At 39.8% G+C, this 21510-nt stretch overlaps 1 protein-coding gene across 12 annotated transcripts in view; it reads left to right on the top strand.

Moving 5' to 3' along the window:
* The window catches only part of LOC120556381 (A-kinase anchor protein 13), a 121619-nt gene extending 117033 nt beyond the window's left edge, over positions 1–4586 (top strand). For all 12 annotated transcript variants that reach the window (XM_039795942.1, XM_039795941.1, XM_039795940.1 and 9 more), the window contains one exon: positions 1675–4586. In XM_039795942.1, the coding sequence (XP_039651876.1) occupies positions 1675–1727 (53 nt within the window). In that variant the 3' untranslated portion in view covers positions 1728–4586. The remainder of the gene's footprint in view (positions 1–1674) is intronic.
* Positions 4587–21510: the final 16924 nt, after the last annotated feature.

A 21510-nucleotide genomic window follows, 5' to 3' on the forward strand; every position in this document is an offset into this window, starting at 1 on the left:
ATATATGCATATTATGGGGAGTAAGCCTCTACTAGGGGTGTTCCCACTGAAAATCTTTAAAGCTATAGTGAGTAGTTTCTGTCTCCCCCATGAGGAATTCTAAGTAATGACAACAAGACTGTCACCACATGATACAAGCCTTATGTGATCACACAGCTGCTAGTAGCCAAGGAGGACACGGAGGATTAAAAAAACATGATGTACTCTCCAGAAGAGGTCATTATCTTCACTCGAGTTTCTGCGCGGGAAAGTCACCGGACACCCCAATCTCCTGAACATAGTCACACTGAGAAATCCAGAGAGAGTTGTGTGGAGCTGATAGTCTTAATTCATTTTGTAGCAACTCATTTGGCGATGGCTTGAATGTAACGTTCATTAATATCAAAAAGTTATGCACTAAAGTTTTAAAAAAAAACAGCCAAGAAATGAGTGTTAGCTATGACTTCGATGAGTGTCAACAAACCTCAAATTGTACATTGTTGTTATGAAGATATTGCCTATGAAAGTTTATGTTTGAACATGGTATTTGTATCCTATTCTCTTTTTGAGAATAGAAGACAATACTGTATGTATTTTGTAATCCTGTTATTCAAGTGTCAGCTCGTGTCATGCTTCCTCTTTATCTCCTTCATCCTGTAGTGAATGCAGACCCAGTCTGCTGTACTTTACCATTTTCCCCAAGTCACTGTGCAGCAGTCTCTGCTGGGTCCTAGCACCCCTCAACTTCATGTTCTGTGATTCTGGAGTCTATCATTGTTTCCCAAGTACATACTAAATGTGTACAGTATGTACTATGAACTAATCTATACTGTGCTGTTTTTGTATTGCATATACAAGCTATCAATCTACTTGATTTGAAATGACACAAAACGAGCGCAGACGGACGCCAATCAAACTGCACTTTGGTCTGTTTCCAGTTAAACTAAACAGACAGCCAACGCTTTTCAAAAATGTTTATAGTTTTGCTTTCTGATTATATATTTGCTTTGTGTACTGCATCGTGGGTGTCCATCAACATCATACACAAAGTTCTTTTTAGTATAAGTATGTGCTTTTTTTGTGCACACTAAATACTTAACCTAAATACCTGCTTAGTGTGTAGCATGGCTTTGGGACACAGCTCAGATTTTATCTTTGCATTATTGAATTAGTCAGAAAAGTTCAAATGTATTCAGCTATACATTTTAGGAGGAGCTTTAACAGACTAAAGTTGGTGTGGAGATGCCCCTGGTTCGCTCTGACCTCACCTGGGTATAACTTTATGAAATATAGTATAGTCACTGTATGAACATTTGGTTTTAGCGCTTTAAAAATGATTTCTGTGGTTCTACCTGTCTTTATAGAACAGTAGCACATTGAACACTACAGTGCATGCACAGTACAGGCTGCATACAAAATACATTTAATGTGAAAGGCATTGATTCACATGAGAGTAGAAATACATTTCTAGATATGAAATTAGGGCTCTGACGCACATTAGGCTGCTCACTGAGGCAGCTTCTGCCAGTTCTTAAGTGGCTCTCAAAGACGGCCCGGTGCACTGTGATGAGGTTTGATTAGTGTGAAGCAGCGTGATGCTGCTCGCTTCCCCCCCCCCCCGGAGAAGAAACGTTCTGCCATCAGAATCCTGTCCTGGAACAGTGACACTGACTCTGCCTCTTCTCCTCCCTCCAGACCCCCAGCACCTCCCTGAGCCTCCTCTGGAAGGAGAGATCTTCTTCTGCTGAGAGAAGTGGCTCTCCTCCTCCTCCTCATCATCACCATCATCATCATCATCATCATCATCAACATCCTCAAACCATTACAACCATTCCAGAGGAATGTGTTGCTGCCAAGTAGTAATACATTCACCTGCTAACATAATACTGCAGTTTACTGCCAGGCTTTTTGGCACCTTTTTGAATCACCTTGAAAATACTTTATTTCCATATCATGACGAAGAGCAATTTAACATTACATGCAATACAAAGACAAAACATATATTTTCTTTTACTTTAAAACCCTCTGCTTCTAGTTTCTGGAAAGTACAATCATTTTAGGGATTTTGTTATGGTGTGCAAGTTGGCATACATTTGCACTTCCAGTACATAAAAATAGGCAACATGGAATAGCAGTACATTTTTTGGGGTATTCTGTTCCTTTTTTTTCTTTCAAAAGACACCATGGTTACATGACAGTAGATTCATTTCTTCATTTTGATTATCAAATTGAAAGCATTTCACAGTAGGCTGCCTCACACGCTCTGCGAAGTATGTCACAGGCTCCACTGCCTTTTTGTTTGCGTGTTGTTTTATGGTCCCAACTTTTCAACAGTCCATTCTGGTATTAAGTTCCACACCAACAAGCTGTTATATTATTTATGGAAGCTAAAAGTCCAGTGTTTCATTCAGAAATGCTACTGTATAGATCCACTTTGAAAGAAAATTGCAGCTGAGCATTCCTTTACTCCCTATTTGAGAAGCAAATGTGGTTACGTCCACTAATTTTGTCTCCGGTTGGTAAGCAAAATTGAATTGAAATACCATCAGTAATCCTCTTTAAAGATGTTATGCCATCAATCTTGTTCCTTGGCTCGGTTTTAATTTATTTGAATAATGGATATCTCCATTTTGGAGTGACACTCTTCAGATGTGTGTCTCTTTTCCCAGACTCAACATTACATTTACATTACATTACATTAACAGTAATGAACGGATTGAGACACATCTTCCAAAGTTGAATGGCTCAATTCCTATAATTTAGTGTGTTTTAGAGCCTTGGATGGATATTAGCTTGATCCCTGCTTTATCTGCCTGTCAGTGGGCTTTTATGCAGCTCTCATCTTTCATCTGAGTGCTGATGAGTGGGGCTGTCCTTCGCGTTTTAATTGCATGTAACTCTGCAGGTAGCATACTAATGGCTTATGTCTGTTAAATAGTTCAACTTTCTCTTTCAACCTCCCTGCATTTCACTTCTGATAATAGACTCTGTAGATGCACACGGCTGATGGTTTCAGGAAACAGAGGCTGTTAATTTAGGTAAAAAGGTGGTTAGAGGAACTGAAAAAGGACGTTAACTAAAAACACCAAATGATGCTATGTGTCCCTGTTTGGACGTCCGATGACTAAACCTGCTCAGCAGGTACCGCCGGAGTGTCTGAGCATTACAAATGAATCAACACTCATCAGTGTTGCTGAGCACTTTTGGTAATAATATGTTGATGCTTTTTGTTATCAGTGTGAAATATCAATTAAGGAGGTCTTTGTATTCTGTGGAGGTTTTGAATAGAGGGCACTGATGCTCATGAAGAGCAACAAATATCCAAAGCGAGATAATGTTTTGAAGTACATGAAAGATGCTGCGGCTCCTTTTGGTTAGCGTTGAAATGGAAATGGGGGCCGGTAGCTTAAATATAACGTTTCCAAGGTGACCTGTCTGACCTGTCTTAATTTTGAAGCCTGTGTTTTATCCCCACTATGCCCAGATTGTGGGCCACACACTACCTGCTGGACAGGTAGGAAGTACAAACAGAAGAAGTTAAAAAAGGACCCTTTTCCAGTGAACTACAGAGCAGCACCACTGAACTGCTTTCTTGCTGCCTCTTTTGTCTTGTGTTTAAGTGCTGGTTTGATAACTTGCCGTCTGTGTTGAGGATTTGACTTCATGTCCAGGCTGTTTTATTATAGTGTGTCTTCTAAGAGGCTTACAGGGCCAGCCTATTAGTAGCTTCATGTCTTTTGTTTATGGCTTTGGTGTAATCCTGTCAAAGAAATGGAGAGGAATGGTCTTTTTTTCCTGTTGCTTTAGGTGTGTTTTGACCACTAGGGAGCACTGCACCTATGATTAAATGAGTTCCCTCCCTCACACATCAACAACCAGAAAGTATGAAACTATTTTTTTTAAATGTTTTTTTTTTTTAACATATTCTCCCTGCTGAGAGAATTTGACATTATTTTCTCAGCAGGTCATTGCCGTACAGAGATAATGTGATGAGTGTGGGTGACATTTTCCCCCACGGCATTTGTAATTGACTGCAGAAACAAATAAGTTGTCAGAGATTGTAATTGGTTATTCAGTGAAAGCAGTCAGCAGCAGCTTTAATGTGGAAAAAGAAGAAGGTCTAACGGTTGGTTGGATGGAGGGAGCGACCGACAAACCTCTCTCTCTGTAAAGGACAATCAGCAGACACGAGTCAGGAAAATGAACTCCCCCCACCCCCACCCTCCCCTGAAGATGATTGGGCTGTCCGTGAGACGAGTGTGTCCATCAGGTGAACCCTGCGCAGCCTTAAATCTAAAGGATAAAATGCACTAGAGTAGAACCCAGCATCTTCTCAGGAGAGAGAGGAGAGCTTTTATACCTCTGCTTTGAAACAAAGGAATGTTTATACTATAAAAGTAAAAATAGAATGGTTTCATTCCCAACATTGTAAAAAAGGGCAAAGACAAATATGTAAATATGATTTATGTATAAAACCAATCAAATGTAAAATATTGTTTCATTTGTGATCTATTGCAACATTTTGTAAGAATGTTTTATTTATGTTTTATTCTCCCCCTTGGGGTGAGTCATATTTCTCTCATAATAAAAAAAAGCCAAAAGGGACATTCTGAGTGTTGTTTATTAATTATTATTTGTCTCGAACAAAACAATTAAACGCATTAAACATTAAACTCTGCATATTCTATCATTTATATGCCAGATACTTCCCTGGTAAATATTTAACTAGAATACTAAAAAACACATCCTGACTAGGCTAATTTTGACGATAAATTGTCCCAGAAATTATTGCGATATACGATAATATTGTCATTGAGAGGCCATTTGCATCTAATATAATGATAATGGCATAATAATACAGTTACACCTTTTCAAAGATCAATACACTTTTATTTCTAAAGAATATTTTGGTAGAGAGAGACAAGGAAAACAAAGAAGCATGCAAATGGAAATTATCGCGGCCGGAAAAATTATCAAGCTCATTTTTTTTATTGTGCGATTAATTGATTTATTGACTATCGTGACAGGCCTAATCCTCACCTATAACTGTGGTCAAACCATTGCCAGTCATGTGTGTCCATATTCAATACAGTGAATGGGAAATTACTGTTTATTTTGTTTCCCAAAACCTGCCAGATGTTTATAGATATAAGTGTGATATTTGGACTGCTTTGATGAAGGCGAGATAGCTGAAAGCGTGGTTGATAAATGTCACACGTGTTCCTCAACTCTTCTTCAGTACTGGAGAACCGTTCAGGTACGTTTTGTTGCAATGTTCCAAATGTGCAGGGCCTGCTAGGAGGGCCAATGACCCCCGTTCCTTCCTCTCTATGTGCATTGTGTGGAGTATTCTTATGCTGGATTTACATGGTTCCATGTGTGGTAATTTGATTGAACACACACTACCTGTAGAAAGTATTCACCCCCCCCTTGGAAGTTTTCATGTTTTCTTTGATGACTGATTACCTGTTGAAGGCAATGCCTGGTTCCGGCTTATTTGCTGTTATTTGTCTAATGTGATAGTAAACTGAAAATATCTCTGGGATTTGGGGATTTGGGGGTTGGTCAGCAGACTGATCTCATAAAGTGGCGTATGCATGACACGCCAATTCATATTCAATTTTGGCGTGTTATAAAGACGCATAATCGCTTTTTAGCGTGTTTATCAACGCCGTTCGGCCAACATTGACCTACATTACGTGTGTATTTTTGCCGTAGCCAGTAGTATGATGGTGGATGGGTCAAACACTGGACTTTGTTACTAAAGCCTTTCCTAATGTTCTTTTCCTTGTTTTGTTACACGTGTGTAACGTTGGCGACGCCACATGGTGTGTATGTTTACATCCGCTGTATACAGTGTATAGACATACATGTGGATAACTCAAAATGCGTACAGATAACACGCCATTTGGCTTTAGGAAAGTGGCGTGTATGTTTACGCAAAGTCATGATGTCATTTGTGGTCAGGCAAAACGAGAGTTACGTACTGTGTGTAACTGCGGTTCTATGAATTCTGGATGACCACCAGAGGCAATGCTTACCACTGCACGAGATGGATAACACACAGTGTTAAGCGCTGCCTCTGGCGGTCAGGCATTTGAATAAATCGCCTTAGGAAACTTTCTCACTTCCGGACGCTGATTGGTTCTAGTTCGCTGCAGTCCGCGGTTCGAACACAAACGCATTACTTGAAGCCTGAAAAGATGGATTTTTGTTTTTTATCCCACAATTCCTGCATGATCTTGCAAGGTAACAGTTAAACACCGTTGAATGTCAAAGTGAAAACAGATCTACAAAGTGATCAAAACCAATTAAATGTTTTAACCCCCTTCAGGTCAGTATTAACTAGCGATTCTGTGTAGATTGGTCTTAATTAGCTTCGCAGATCTTTAGACTGGGCCACAAGATCAGGTTACAAAGCAGGACCTATGAGAAGGCCCTAAATATGACATTTGCCACACAGTAAACTATGGCTTTAGTTTGGCCCCTGAACGTCTAGGGCCCCAAGGGAGTTGCCCACTTTGCCCAGTTGGTAATCCAGCCTCTGATTGGTGCAATTTTACTTTGTGTTTCTCCTCTTTCCTCTCTTCTGATCCGTGTTCTAGTCCTGACTACAGCAAATAAACACCTTTTTTTGTATCAGTTTTGTTTTGGACGCTTTATTACAATAAAATCAATTATTCTCATGAATCCACTTTTTAGTTTCAGAGACAATTAAATGGCCATCAGTAAATCCTGTTAATGGTTTGATCCTGTTTCCATTAGTTGTGCTACTGCTGTTTGAGCACCACCGCCAGAGGAAAGAGCTGACAACGCTCTTGATGGATTGACAGCAGTGCAGACACGGACAGACACACAGCGGCGTTCCTACCTCCTGATGAATAAAGAACCAGCTGCTTTAATCTCTCCATGCGCTCCACGCTGCAGACTGTGTTTTGCCTCTGGAAACCGCAACTGTGAGCATCCTTTTCCCTAACCAGTTTCATCACCATCCCATCTCTCTCTGGCTCTAACTTACCGATGGAGCAATGGGATCTCTTTACAGCCCCTTATTAAATATTTCCCCATTCTGCTCATTAAATATATCAACCCCAGAGACAAAACATCAGCTGATAAGACCAAACAGAAAGTCAGTAGCTTGATGTGTTAAATTATGTTTACCCAAGCAAAACTCTGTAAAAGTTATCCTATCTCTTTTTAGATTATTCCAACCAAATGAAAGTTGTACAGCAGCAAGTTTGTTGGTGAGATACAATGGATAGTCTCATCCGCTTCTGGTCGTCATGGTGATGGAGATAGCAAGGTTTTGCTGAAGCGGGAAGTGAGATTGAGAGACAGAGAGGGGAAATAAAATACTAACTTCACAATTATTCCAAATTAAACATTCCATCCATCATATCCTAGAAGAAAAAATATTTCCGTAAAGCTTGAATGAATTATGACAAACAGTTCATACATTCTCAGACTGATTAATTATCTGGCATAGATAAGCTAAATTTGACATTGTTGAACTAATTATTGCCATATCATAATTGACTAAATCTGTCTAATTGATAGCAGCTTTGAATTATGCTGGGGTGGAACAGACAGTCAGTGACACAATATTAAAGCACTTAACTTTATCAAAACATCAGCACTTTCCAATACATTGATTTATCATAACAAAAGCCGCAATTTTTCTTACAGGTAGTTCCTCATGTTCAGTAGAAATGTTGCCTTCATATCACTCTCCATAACATAAAAATCAGCGGTGGAAGAAGTACTCAGGTCCCTTACTTAAGTAAACGTCGATAATACCACAACGTACAAATAAGGGCTGCATATAACATATGTTTTTTTTATTATTATTGTTTTTTTTAATATCAACTGGCGCAATATACATATCGTGGAAGGCTGTAACATATCGCGGTAGACACTCAAGAGATTTTTTTGTGTTAGTTGAAAGAAAATATCAGTAGAAATCTGCACTTCAAAATGTAACTTTCAATCTCTTTTAGTTTTGCCTTTTATATTCAATTCAATGTTCAATTTGTTCAATAAAAGAATGTTAGAAATTATTTCCTTTCATTTGTTTTAAAATCAACAAGTAATTTGTTGTATTTTAGAAGAATACTTAAAGCAGCAGAAATGCAGAACTAAGTACATTGTAAGGTGTTTATTTATCACAAGTTATATGGTTATTACGATATTCAACAACGTTATTGCATATCCCATATTTTCCTAGTACCGTGCAGCCCTAGTACAAATAGTCACTTTTAACATTTAAAGTGCTCATATTCTGCTCATTTTCAGGTTTATAATTGTATTTAGAGGTTATATCAGAATAGGTTTATATGGTTTAATTTTCAAAAAACATCATATTTTTGTTGAACTACACTTTGCTGCAGCTCCTCTTTTCACCCTGTGTGTTGAGCTCTCTGTTTCAGCTACAGAGTGAGACCTCCCACTTCTGTTACATCTTTTTGGGAGTCGTACATGCTCAGTAGCTAGGTAAGTACTACTAGCCAGTCAGAAGCAGAGTATGAGGGCGTGCCCTGACAGTACCTAGGTAAGGACTACTAGCCAGTCAGAAGCAGAGTATGAGGGCGTGCCCTGACAGTACCTAGGTAAGGACTACTAGCCAGTCAGAAGCAGAGTATGAGGGTTGCCCTGACAGTACCTAGGTAAGGACTACTAGCCAGTCAGAAGCAGAGTATGAGGGTGTGCCCTGACAGTAGCTAGGTAAGGACTACTAGCCAGTCAGAAGCAGAGTATGAGGGCGTGCTACGCTAGCAGCTAGGCGAGCATTATAACGTGTGTTCCAAAGTGACCACGTTTGTCTCTGAAGTAAAGGCTGGACTACAATAGAGCTGTTTGGAGCAGTTGGTGAACAGTGTTTTCTGTTGGAGATGGTAAGTCCCTTTGGGGGGGACTTTTTCACTTTGTAAACCTATAACATGCACAAAAAATATATATAACACAATAAAGGCCAAACAGCATAATATGAGCACTTTAAACAATTTCTTAACCGGCAATATGTTTTGTTGGCCACTTGGGGGCAGCAGAAACACAACACTGACATATGGCTAGCATGTTAGCTAACAGTTTGAGCAGACATGGAGCAACGTTAGCATTCATTTGGAGTCGTGTATCTGGCCACATGATGAATGTTAGGCTGCGCTCCATTTACCTCGGAAGTTGGAGGTTGGAACTGGGAATGACCTCGCACCCGAGTTGACCGCGATCCAGTAACAAGTCAGACAGGCCTTATATTTAACAGGCTGGTGGGACTCTAGCCAGGTTAGCCATTGTTAGCATTATCAGTTGATTTTGGATTGAGGTGATTTGCGCATACAAACACCATAGCAATATGTCCCCCAGGTAGAAGATGGACAGTATTGTGTGTATGGCAGATTAACTGAGACACACATAAGACAGAGGTGCTAATAAACAGTATATTTATACAGCTTTTCACTACCGTTGATGCTCCGAGCAGCCATGTTAACATCAAAATCCAACGTTGGATTTTGATGACCACTGACATCTCTGTCACCAAGCAACTGGGTCTTGTTTTGAGGTAAGATTTATTTCTACATTTAAATAGCATTGGTGGGTATATGATTAAAATGACTTAGACTGAATGTAGATGTTTTTAGTGTTTTTGACAAAGTGGGAAGCACTGTAAAAACCAAAGTGCTACATTTGGGGATGCTGCTGAATTTAAGACACTACTGCAACTTTGTATAACACCATACTGTGAGTCATCATCCTTTAGTGATCATTTAGAATAATTTTAGGGAGAAAAACTGGAGTTGGAAAGAGACTCCAGGACTTCCTGGTCTGATGAAAGTGCACTGTGTTGTGAAGGCTACAAGATTGTAATATATGATCACGTTTCATATGTGTATCAGAGTAATACAAAGTTTCTTAATGCATGAATTGTTTTTTAAAGTACTAAAGGATGTGTGTTGCATCGATGGACCAGACCAGGAGGCCTTGGACTACAACAAGTGCATAAAGAGGTTTTATAAAAGGAAAAAAAGGGCTGAAATGTTCTGCTTCTGGTTGTGAACTGTGTTGATAAAAAACAATGGCTAATATGTTATATTTGTTAACTTTATATATTTATTTTTATAACATACGCTATATCATGATATTTGAAATTTCCTTCAATCATATTAGAATTTCACGCTTATTATTAATCCCCTTAAAGACGATACCTCTTTTCTCGCAGTTGTAGAGCTGTCGCGCTTCAGCGGCATCAGCCCGGCACAGAACAGGCAGGTGACTGGTTCCAGTAATCTACTGTTCATTGTTGCAATAATTAACATGTTCCTTATATTTACATAGTTGTCATTTGAAGGCAGTAAAAGTAACGTAACAAGACCAACACATTTCTTAACCCTTAAACAAACCGGAACTATATTCTCAGGCGGAAGAATATAGTACTTGGGCGGAGTGATATGCTCGCAGCAAGCCTGTCTGAGAATATAGTTCCCGGTTTGTTTAAGGATAGAAGATGGCTGTGTCTCATGTTACGTTGTTTTTTGAACACGCTGTGACTCTACAAATCACAACATATAAACAGGAACATGTTAGCGTTATTTTGTCACTTTTGTCACAATTTGGAGCAGTAGGCTAGTTGGAACCAGTTACCTGCAGGATCTGTGCTGGGTTAAGCTAATGCTGGAGCCGTCAGACAGCGTTACAGCACGCACGGAGATGAGAAGGGTATGTATCGACTTGTCTAACTCTGGGGGTTACGGTGAATAAGCTAAATTCCCAATAAGTCGGCGTGTTCCTTTAAAATATCGTGCTTGTAAGAAGTGTTTTGCTTGAGCCAGTTGAAGGCATGGTACACATACACGTGTGTGCACATGATCAGCTGTCGGCCTCATTTTGAGCCAGCAAAACCCCTGAGTTTAGGACTGCATACACACAGATATAAAGACCTACAAGCACACTGTGCAGGTCGCTGTCATAAAAAGAACAGAAAAGGTAAATCAATTTCTATTTTTGTCATTACTGATAGTAGCAAGTAAATAAAGTGGTAGAGAATTGGTGGAAGCGTGTCCTTTAGTACAAACATATTACTGGCTTAGGTCAGTGTGAAAAATTACTCATATATATACAGTACAGGCCAAAAGTTTGGACACACCTCATTCAATGCGTTTCCTTTTTATTTTCATGAGTATTTACATTGTAGATTATCACTGAAGGCATCAAAACTATGAATGAACACATATGGAATGATGTACTTAACAAAAAAGTGTGAAATAACTGAAAACAGTAGCCACCCTTTGCTTTTTTATTAATAAGGGAAAAAATTCCACTAATTAACCCTGACAAAGCACACCTGTGAAGGTAAAACCATTTCAGGTGACTACCTCATGAAGCTCATTGAGAGAACACCAAGGGTTTGCAGAGTTATCAAAAAAAGCAAAGGGTGGCTACTTTGAAGAATCTAAAATATAAGACATGTTTTCAGTTATTTCACACTTTTTGTTAAGTACATAATTCCATATGTGTTCATTCATAGTTTTGATGCCTTCAGTGAGAATCTACAATGCAAATAGTCATGAAAATAAAGAAACACATTGAATGAGAAGGTGTGTCCAAACTTGTTTGTACTGTATATATATATATATATATATATATATATATATATATATATATATATATATATATACATTACATGTATTAAACTGTCTGAGCTATTCTATTGTATCTGAATAAAAAAAAAAAGTTGAAAAAGTTAGAATAGAAATTGTCATTTTCTCAGAGTGGTTTCAGCCTCTTCATAACCCTGCATAGGAAAAAGACACTACAGAACATGAATAATGAATAATCGCAGTTGAGTAGACTCCCTCGCCTCACACATTAGGAGTCATGAGATGAACAGAGGACCACTAGGATGACCAACAGAGGTGACAGTCTTCTCTATTAGAGCAACAAGTAACAAGAGAGAGCTGCAGCTTTACTGATTTTAAATTCAAGATGAAATCATGGCTAAAATCAACCCAATCATGTACCCACCACGCATAAATGCAAACTTTTGATGTGTTGGGAAATCTTGTTGTACGATGTATATGAACTTTCTTGTAATAGTTTTTTTTAAACTACAATGTTAATTTTCTTAGCACAGATATTATTCTTGTTTCCTGCCCAGAGACTAAAGATGTAAATTAGCTCATAGCTAACTGTGGTACAGCTGCAGTAAGAAGCCGTGCGCCATCTCTGCCAAATAAAATAAACTTAGAGAAAAACAAAGAGAAGAAGTTGAGGATCAGCGGGCGAGCCTTTATAAAGTAACTGTGGCACAGCCGCAATGAACTAGAGTACATTCTCAGTGGATATTTATAGAATGCTGAGTAGATATTGTTCCAGTCCTCCTGGAGGTTTGAGGGGAAATCACGGCTGCAAGCAGTATCTGTACCACAGTGGGGAGAGCAGTTATGGCTGCAGCGGGGATGGAGGGCGGGCAGAGACGTTGCCAGGTCCTCCATCTTGCTCAGAGATGTGAGGATGATTTAGGAGGCCTGTCTTTGCCAGGGTGTCGAGAGAGGGAGCGTGGCTGAGCAATCCTATTACTCCTCGATGACCCTGCCTTAATGCACACACAAATACACACACACACACAACACACACACACACACACACACACACACACACACACACACACACACACACACACACACACACATACATCTCCGGTGCGTAGAAGACTCACCCAGTGTTCAGGAAGCCACCACCACACTTAAAGACCACACTGTAGTCAAAAACCAGCTGGCAAAGTAACGCACAAACCAGATTTCAAAGAATCAGTCACAATACAAGAGGCTTAAATACTATTACCAATGGACTAAAATGTTCTTAACATGGTTAATCAAAGTGATTGCACCAATGTTGAATGGTGAAAGAGATGGATAACCAAAAAACTTTCTAAGCTTCCAGGTTTACTTCCGTGATATGCGGCCCACTGAGTATGTGCGGTAGTGTTACTACTACTGGCCCCGCCCGGTGTTTCCGCTCGGCTCATGTACTTTACATTGTGGTGACGTCACAGGTTTTTAAATCGCTTTTGAATCACGAATGCTGTGTTTGAGCTATGTTACTGGTTACTGGTTGCACGGCGTTCGTCATTCGACTGGTCATGACTGTTTTCCAAGATGGCGCTCGCATGTAAAAATGAACGCTTCTGTCTTTATAAACTATCTTTTTAATAAACTGTCTGTACACTTACAAAGTTCTCAATGCTTCGGTTTACATGTAGGGACCCTCATTATGCTACTGTGGAAGTGTGGTGCTATTTTGAGCCTTGTTAGTGGTATAAAATAGCAATTTACCCTCTGTCCCGAAAGGTAGAGTTAGCAGCTAATCACTGGTTCGTGCTAGCTTGTTTCAAGCTAAATACACATTCAATTAGCATGAAAACATGTCCCAGAGAACGGTCGACTGGGTACACATATGTTATGGGTCATTTTGCGCCGGAATTATCCTGTAAGCCCCATTCGGACAGAATTGATATTAGAAGTAGAGGTGGGTAATAAAATACTTCCCATTCTCCTTCAGTGGCTTTTAGCCACTGGCTGGTCTGTAACAGGCAATGATATGCTGTGGAAAACCCATTTGGCCTTCATCAGCTGGCTTATTATTTTTGATATGAGTTTATTAACGGTATTTGCAGTAATTGCATATCACATAAATCTACTGTAACATGACTTGTGGGGTCTTGCTTTTCTAATGTTTATCTTTACTTTTTTTCCTTTAATGTATACTGTATGTTGACTGATGTTAATGAGTTAGCAGGTTAGATTAGCAAAGTCCTTCTCCAGTTGTCACACTGCACTAAGCTGATGAAACTCAGTAACAGTAAACTCAGAGATACCGTTCTAATTTAAAGTGGTTCTTCAATTATGGGAGGGCCAACAAGTTCACAGAAAGTTGTGTTTTGTTGAATCCAAAATGGGGGCTCAAGTGTGGTTTAAAATGTTGCTTACTTCTAAATTTAGCCTGAAATGCTTGTCAAAGTGTATTTTCCTCAATCCAAGCTGTCTTAATTTTTCAATACTGCAAGACAAGATAGAAATTAAACACCACTTGAAAAAGAGGCCGAGCTGAAAGAGAAGAGTTTAATACATGGGAAATAGTGTTACCGAGGCTCGTCTGCAAAGTAGGGTAGGCAGCGTGTGCTGTTATTTTTTACTTCACACATTACAGATGAGGCAGAAACAATTGAAAAGTAATCTCCACAATCATTATAAATCCCTTTATGTGTCCAAGTAGCATTCATCTTTTGCAAATAGGACTTCAGTATCTCTTTACCAGCTCCTGTAAATGCACATTAAGTCAGCTCCTCTAACTTATAGGACATCACATGGCATTGTGCCTCAGCAAATCACAGTTATGGATCGGGGGGTTGGTGATCACGTTCCCCCACCAGGAACCAAGACACCGTGGAAGACTCAAGCGGTTGTGGTTACATTCGGTCTCGACATACTTTAGTATTTACACACTCGTACTGACCGACAGACTCACGCACTGGTCACGGTTACATTCGGTAGCCTGGTGCGGTCTCCTCATGACAGTAACTACCATGTAGCAACATTCACTTCTAACACTTAACATAACTACCAAGATAACATTACGTGTATTTGTATGTGATATACTTTCCCCTTGGTAATGTAGCCTATGAATTTCCATGAACACAATTATTAAATGCACGAGACATAAAGGCTTCTGCTATCGGTTGATAACTCAAACTTGCCGAGAACCTAGACACCCGTTTGATTACATAGAATCATACATTAGGCACGGTTACGGTCTCTTTCAGTAGCCTGGTGCACGGTCTCCTGGTGACAGCCTACCTATCACGTAACAAACATTTAACTTAACATAACTACTAAGATAACATGACGTGCATTTGTATGTGATATCCATCTGTAATGTATTCTATGAATTTGTATGTACACAATCATCTAAAATGCACGAGAAATAAAGGCTTCTGGGATCGGTTGATAACTCAAACTTGCCGAGAACCTAGACACCCGCTTGAATATAGACTCGTGCAGTAGGCTACCCTCGGTTACGGTCTTTACGGTCTCGTTCAGTAGCCTGGTGCGCGGTCTCCTTGTGACAGCCTAGCCTAGCTACCACGTAGTAACATTCACTTCTCTAACATTTAACTTAACATAACTACCAAGATAACATGACGTGTATTTGTATGTGATGTACTGTACTTCCCCATTGATAATGTGTGAATTGCCATGAACACAATCCTCTAAGATGCACCAGAAACAAGGCTTGGTTAATAACTCAAACTTGCTGAGAACCAAGACACCGCTTGATTACATTAGACTCGAGCTGACCGGCCGGTTGCACGGTTACATTCGGTCTCGTTCAGTAACCATGGTGCGCGGTCTAGGTAGCTCATTTCCTGATTGATTCTACCACCACCACTCCAGTGGAGGCGCTAATGAGCTAGATTACTACACACACAGTAGCAGAAGAATACCAGCTACACACACAACGGCACGAATAAAGTAAAAGAAAAAAACAGGAGTGAGTCGGTTCGTTGCGGTTCATTGACGTATGGCACTCGAGTCTCCCGGTTCAGTGACAAGAGTCGAGTTAATTAACCGGCTCTTCGGTCAGTTCGTCAACACTAGCGGAGAGAGCCTGTTTTGTTTGGAAAACTGAGTGGCGCAAAGCGAGGGAGCCAGGAGTCGCGATGAATGGAGACACAGGAGGAAAGAGGTCAAAACGGATTAACATCTATCAAGAAATAAAATTATAACGAAAGCACAGTGCTAGCATAGTTGCGATGCTGATTTTGAGATGATAAAAATCAGGTTGAAGAACGTTATTTCACCAACTATACAATGTTACTTAGGGTCTGACGTCTGTTCTGTGTAAAGTAAGCTACAAAAGCTAATACTGATTCAACATCTGTCAAGGAAAACATCGTTACTTTGAATCTTACAGAAATGAAGAGGAAAGGTAGCATATTCAGTTTTTGTCTCCAAAGAGAAAGGCGAGAGAAATAGAAAATGAACAAGTGAGCAAGGTAGATGGAGAAGATGAGGTGGAAGGAGAGAGAGAAGAGGTGGAAGGAGAGAGAAAAGGGCAACAGAAACGCGACAGAATACAAGGCCAAGGCGACCAGGGACAGGAGGAGGTGGGAGAAGACCACAGCGGTGAAGATATGGAGGGAGAGCATCACCGAGAGGAGGAGGGAGAAAGCGAGAGACAAGATAAGGTGCAGGGCTCAGACAGTGAAAGGGAAAGCAGAGTGCCTGGGGGGGCCATCACCAACCATCTCCAGTCAAGCTGGTCCACACGGTATGGAAATTGTTGATGCATAGTATACTAAGTTAGATATGAATAAGAACAACAAATGACAAAGCTTAAATATGAATAATTAGGGAAAGTTGTCAGTGTGAAAGTTTGATGAGATGGGGAGATGAGTTTTTATATTTTGTGTAGAATGTATTTTAGATCTATTGCTCAGATTAAATATAAAAAATAAAAAATATATATAAATAAAACAAAAAAAAACCAAATGAACCTAAAAATACTCTCCCAGGCTAAAATGTTAGTGTGTGTTAACACAGTCTGATGGTTCTAACTAATCAATGACAGTTCCTAATTTTGTACAAATGCTGCCTGCAACGCTTCCTCTCTGACACAGTCCAAAACTGTTTGCTTCCCCTCTCACACATCTGCCTCTCATCACCTGGGTCCTAACTTAATGCCTGTCCTGTGATAATGCCCCTTACTTCTATCATACTTCTATATCTCCTATTAAGTGAGATCACATTGTACGGTCACTTATTCCTAATATGAACTGTTTCAAATGAAACCTCAAATGCAGGACACTGATTGCATGAGATGAAGTTTGTCTGTATGAGTTTGTAAATGGCAGCCTGTGCCCTTTTGTAGTGTACAGTATACATACTATTTCTCATCAAACTGTGATAACTGATTAAATTCAGTAAATATATGTCTGACATATGTTGCCACCCCTCAAAAATTCCTGCCCCCCTCTCACCACCCCATAAATATTTTTCTAGATCCGCCCCTGGCAGACACTCACATAAAGCAGGCTAAACTAAAATACAAAGAAAGTCTCACAGACACACATAAAACAGGAAAATGTGCAGACACACATATGTACGTATACACATTCAGATTGTCTGGGAATCTCCTGTTTGCTCACTGGTGCAGCCTGTTGCAGTGGTAAGGGTCAGCCTGTCTCATTTAGAGATGGTCTGGATGATATGATATCAGCGCTGGGCTCAACATGTTTGCCTGTGTCACTGCAACTTTCACCAGACAGAGAAGCCAGGGATGGAGACAGGAACTAAAACCTACATTGCTTTTTTTACTATTGAAGTCTACCAAGACCTTTTACAGTCTATGACCAAGACACAGACAACAGTTTATACGTGTATTTAAAGTCCCCCTTTACTCAAAAATGTGTAAAAAATGTCAGACCTTGACCATGCTGACTTGTATCTGTGCAGATTGTCACTAGAGAGGTGTTTTCACATTCCTCTCCTAAAGGGGGAGATGTCTGTGCACTTCCCTTGAATATGAGATTCAAACCTAGTTTGAGTAGGTCACTTATATGTAAATCAATCGCTAATGGTCTAATATGCAAATGCCAGCAAAGAAACCTGGAACCTTCAGTGCAGAGTGACCTGTCAGTGCAGAACTAAGTTTAGAGAGTAAACTGGCAAACTTTGAAAAAATCTGGTTTGGGTTGCATCCTTCAAACTAAAGCTGGCAAAAGTGCAGAAGCCTCCAACCCCAGGACATTTGTGCTGATCCGATTGGCAAGATGGAGGAAATGTCAGCCAGTCTCTCAAAGGGCAGCGGTGAGTTCACTTCCTTATATCTTCATTATGCTCTCAACCATCTCTAACCTTGTCTCCCTCTTAATAGCAGGAGTGGATAATAATACTGTATAGCTATAGAAGCTGTAGACCTATCACACATGATACTCATTGTGGCTCTGCACTCTTTGGAACAAGAGTTTATACTAAAATGCTGTCTAAGTGTCCTAATAAGGCAATACGTTAAATATTGACTTAACGGGTAATCAAATGGACACATTGCCTGCAAAATCACTATACATGTTCATTTTCTCTGCTCATGTTTTTAATGCAATAGCTATAGTGTCTTTATGGGAATGTCTTTCTATGACTGCCAAGACAAACTTGTTCCATGCGCTAACAAATGTACTAATGTTTAGCCTTCACAAACCTGCGTCCCTTCAGTAATTAGTGTGATATGTTTTTTACATTCATCACCTAATACAACAATGCAGCCAGGACTCACAGCTTCCGGTGCCAGAGCAGGAGTTAGAAGTTGGCTCATTTTGTCATTAAATGGAGATAACAAGGTCCGCTGGGATCGAGCCGGCACAGCAATTGATGTCAGTTTAGAATAGTTAAGGAGGGCTGATAATGCTCGCAGGAATGTCCCAGTGGCCCAGTGCTCTTGTTTTTTCCACACTGGAGCTGATAGGAGCTGACCTGGACTCCATTGACCCATGAGCTTACTCTTTGGCTCTTTAAAGAAAATGGCTTTTAAAATCGTTACCACTTCATCTGCTAATAGATTCTCTTTGAAGCCTGCTTCTTACTCGACAAGGAGACATTCCATTGGTGCAATTTATTGTCTTGGTAATCAGTATGCATGCTGAGTGTTTTCATTTAACCAATTTAAATTTAATTGATTTACAGTAAGTAGTGATTAGCTTTGACCGAAGTCATTGTAGTATATTATGGAAAAAAAAACAAGGGACCTTAACACTCACAGACTTTTTTTCTTCTCACTGTCTCTTTGGATATCTCTTTTTATCACTCCACAAATCAGAAAATACTGTCAACAGCCATACAAAATCGATTTTAAAATGTTAATACATACCATAAATCAGGCTATGAATCTTATATGAACAAACCCCTCTGTAGAAAACTTTCAAAATATAGATAGGAATGATTCTGTAATGTTTGCTGTATGTACGTGCTACTGAAGTGGAGCTATCTGGCTCAGAGTATGAGAAAAACTGATTCATATATATATATATACACAGTATATTATACATATTTTATTTTGATATACATGCTATGTATGTAGGTTGTACATTTTATTCTACACTTGTATATACATGAACACTTTTCATTCCTCTAGGTGTATTTTTTGTGTAGGTGTTCTGGTATTTTGTTATCATACTTTATTTGTATATTTATATCTTATTTGTTATTTCTAGTATATTTCTTGTATTTTCTGTATATGTGTGAGTGAGTATGTGTGTATGTTCTTGTAACTTCTATTGAATTATGTAGTGTTGAATTCCATACATTTTGCGAGACACTACAGGTGAGTAGGGTAAAACATTTGAACTAACAGATTGTTTTCTGAAATCCTTATGTTTTAATATGGAAATGAGGCATTATCTAATGCTAACTTTTGGTGAATTTAAGAGAAATCTACAGGTGCAAATAGACAAAGTGGAGTAAACTATACACCTAAATGTGTATTTTCTTCATTGTCTATGGATATAAATGTTATGTTTTTGCCAGTGTCTTCCCTAAATCAATTTATAGTAATTTCTATTTTGTCAATTTAGTTAAGCTATACAATTTTAGGTACGGGTTTACAAGTACCCCTGTTTGGGAATCACTAATCTCGAGATTAGAGAAGGAAATGTATGACTAGGTAACCAGATAGTTTGGAGAAACTTTAAGCTTGAGGAGTAAAAACTCTGCCTCCCCACAGCAATTAGCCCCGCTCCTGAGCAAGGCACATGCCCACCCGTTTCTCCAGTAAGGCTACTCTGTGGCTTAGGCTGGCTACACACTGGCTGCGTGGCGCGAGTGTGTCAGCTGCATGGCGTGTTCGTTTTTATTTTGGCTCCCATGTTAACAGGTTAGAGCTTACACACTGCCTGCATGACATGCACGTGTCAGAAAACGCCTGTGTGCTAGAAATAGAACCAACGCCTATTTTTCACGCGACACGCAAGCGTGTTGGAAGCGTTTCCAGGCAAAATAGAATAGGAAAAGTTATAGTTTATATGTCATTTTGACACAAATACATTTAACAAATGACATGTTGATGTTTTTTTTTAAAGATTATTTTTTGGGCCTTTATTCAACAGGACAGCTGAAGACATGAAAGGGGGGAACTACATGTAGCAGAGGGCCACGGGTCGGAGTCGAACCCGGCCCGCTGCGTCAAGGAGTAAACCTCTATATGTGGGAACCTGCTCTTCTACCAACTGAACTACCCGGGTGCCCATGATGTGTTGATGTTTGAAAGTCTCGAGATTTTGACATAAATGCAGATATAAATATAATTTAAAAAAAGAATAAATAATAATCGATTTTCAAATATTGCACCTGTCAATACAGAACAAAATATTCTGGAGCCTATTTTGCCGTCAATACTGCCAACGTTGTCTTTGCTATAATCAGATCAGTATATATTTATGTTTAACATGGTATTTCATTTTATCAATAGGAAACATCCATGTGTCCAGACAAGGCTAGCAGCAGCAGACACGTTTCTGGTGTGTAAAGACATAGAAAAATACACGCAGCCGCCACACAACTGACACACAACAGAAACGCCACGCTCACGCCACGCAGCCAGTGTGTAGCCAGCCTTAGACCTCCAGTGTGGCTGGCAGTTTCAGCCCAGGGTTGTACTGGGCATCTACCAGCGTAAATGTGTGGAAGTGTAAGAGCGTAAAGCAATGCGATGCTAACATACTGCAGCTGACTCTCCCTGAATAATTACAGTCTGCTCTAAAAAAGAATCGGAGCACAAGGCTGCTGCAGTGGCTTATCTGTGTCTCTCTGTGTCGCCTCTACTCCTAAGTGCACCATCTGTTTTTGTGTTGAGTCTGGCTGAACTGTGACACTGAGTCTGAATAAACTTGTGTGCTTCTGTTCCCACTCAACAGGTTGCAGATGCCTTTTTTCAGCCTTTTGCATGTTACACTGTAGCAACTGTTGGGATTTTAAACCCATCCAGACTGCTATTGTCTTTTAAAAATATTAATATTCATTGCTGCTTGTTATTGTTGCCGAGACCCATTAAACTTCAATTACATATCATTTGAATCCCCATGGCCATGGGGACAACTGTGGGTGGTTTTTTTAACAAAATGAAAATCACTTACTAATTAGATTACATTGAGAAAAATCTTTGTTTTGTCACCGGGTGAAGTTAATTGCTAGATTGTAAAGGAAATGGCAACAGATTACTGCAGAGACCTTCTGTTCCCCTGCAGACTGCAGGGAAGTTGGATGCCGTCCATGTGAACCTGCTGACTGGAACGAACATACAGAGGAGAAGCAGCGCTCCTCTTTCAGCCCGGGAGGAGGAGGTGTTAGATCCTGGTAGCTTTGTTGGTTTCACAGAAACAAGTACTGTTGTCAGGAAACAACTGCAGTTTAAAGAGCAGTACGACGTGCAATGAAATGGCAATGAAATCCCCTCTATCCTTTTCCTTAACGCCTCAGCATTGTGGTTTTACTT

Source organism: Perca fluviatilis, chromosome 3 (genome assembly GCF_010015445.1).
Source record: "Perca fluviatilis chromosome 3, GENO_Pfluv_1.0, whole genome shotgun sequence".
In the NCBI taxonomy this organism is placed as follows: domain Eukaryota; kingdom Metazoa; phylum Chordata; class Actinopteri; order Perciformes; family Percidae; genus Perca; species Perca fluviatilis.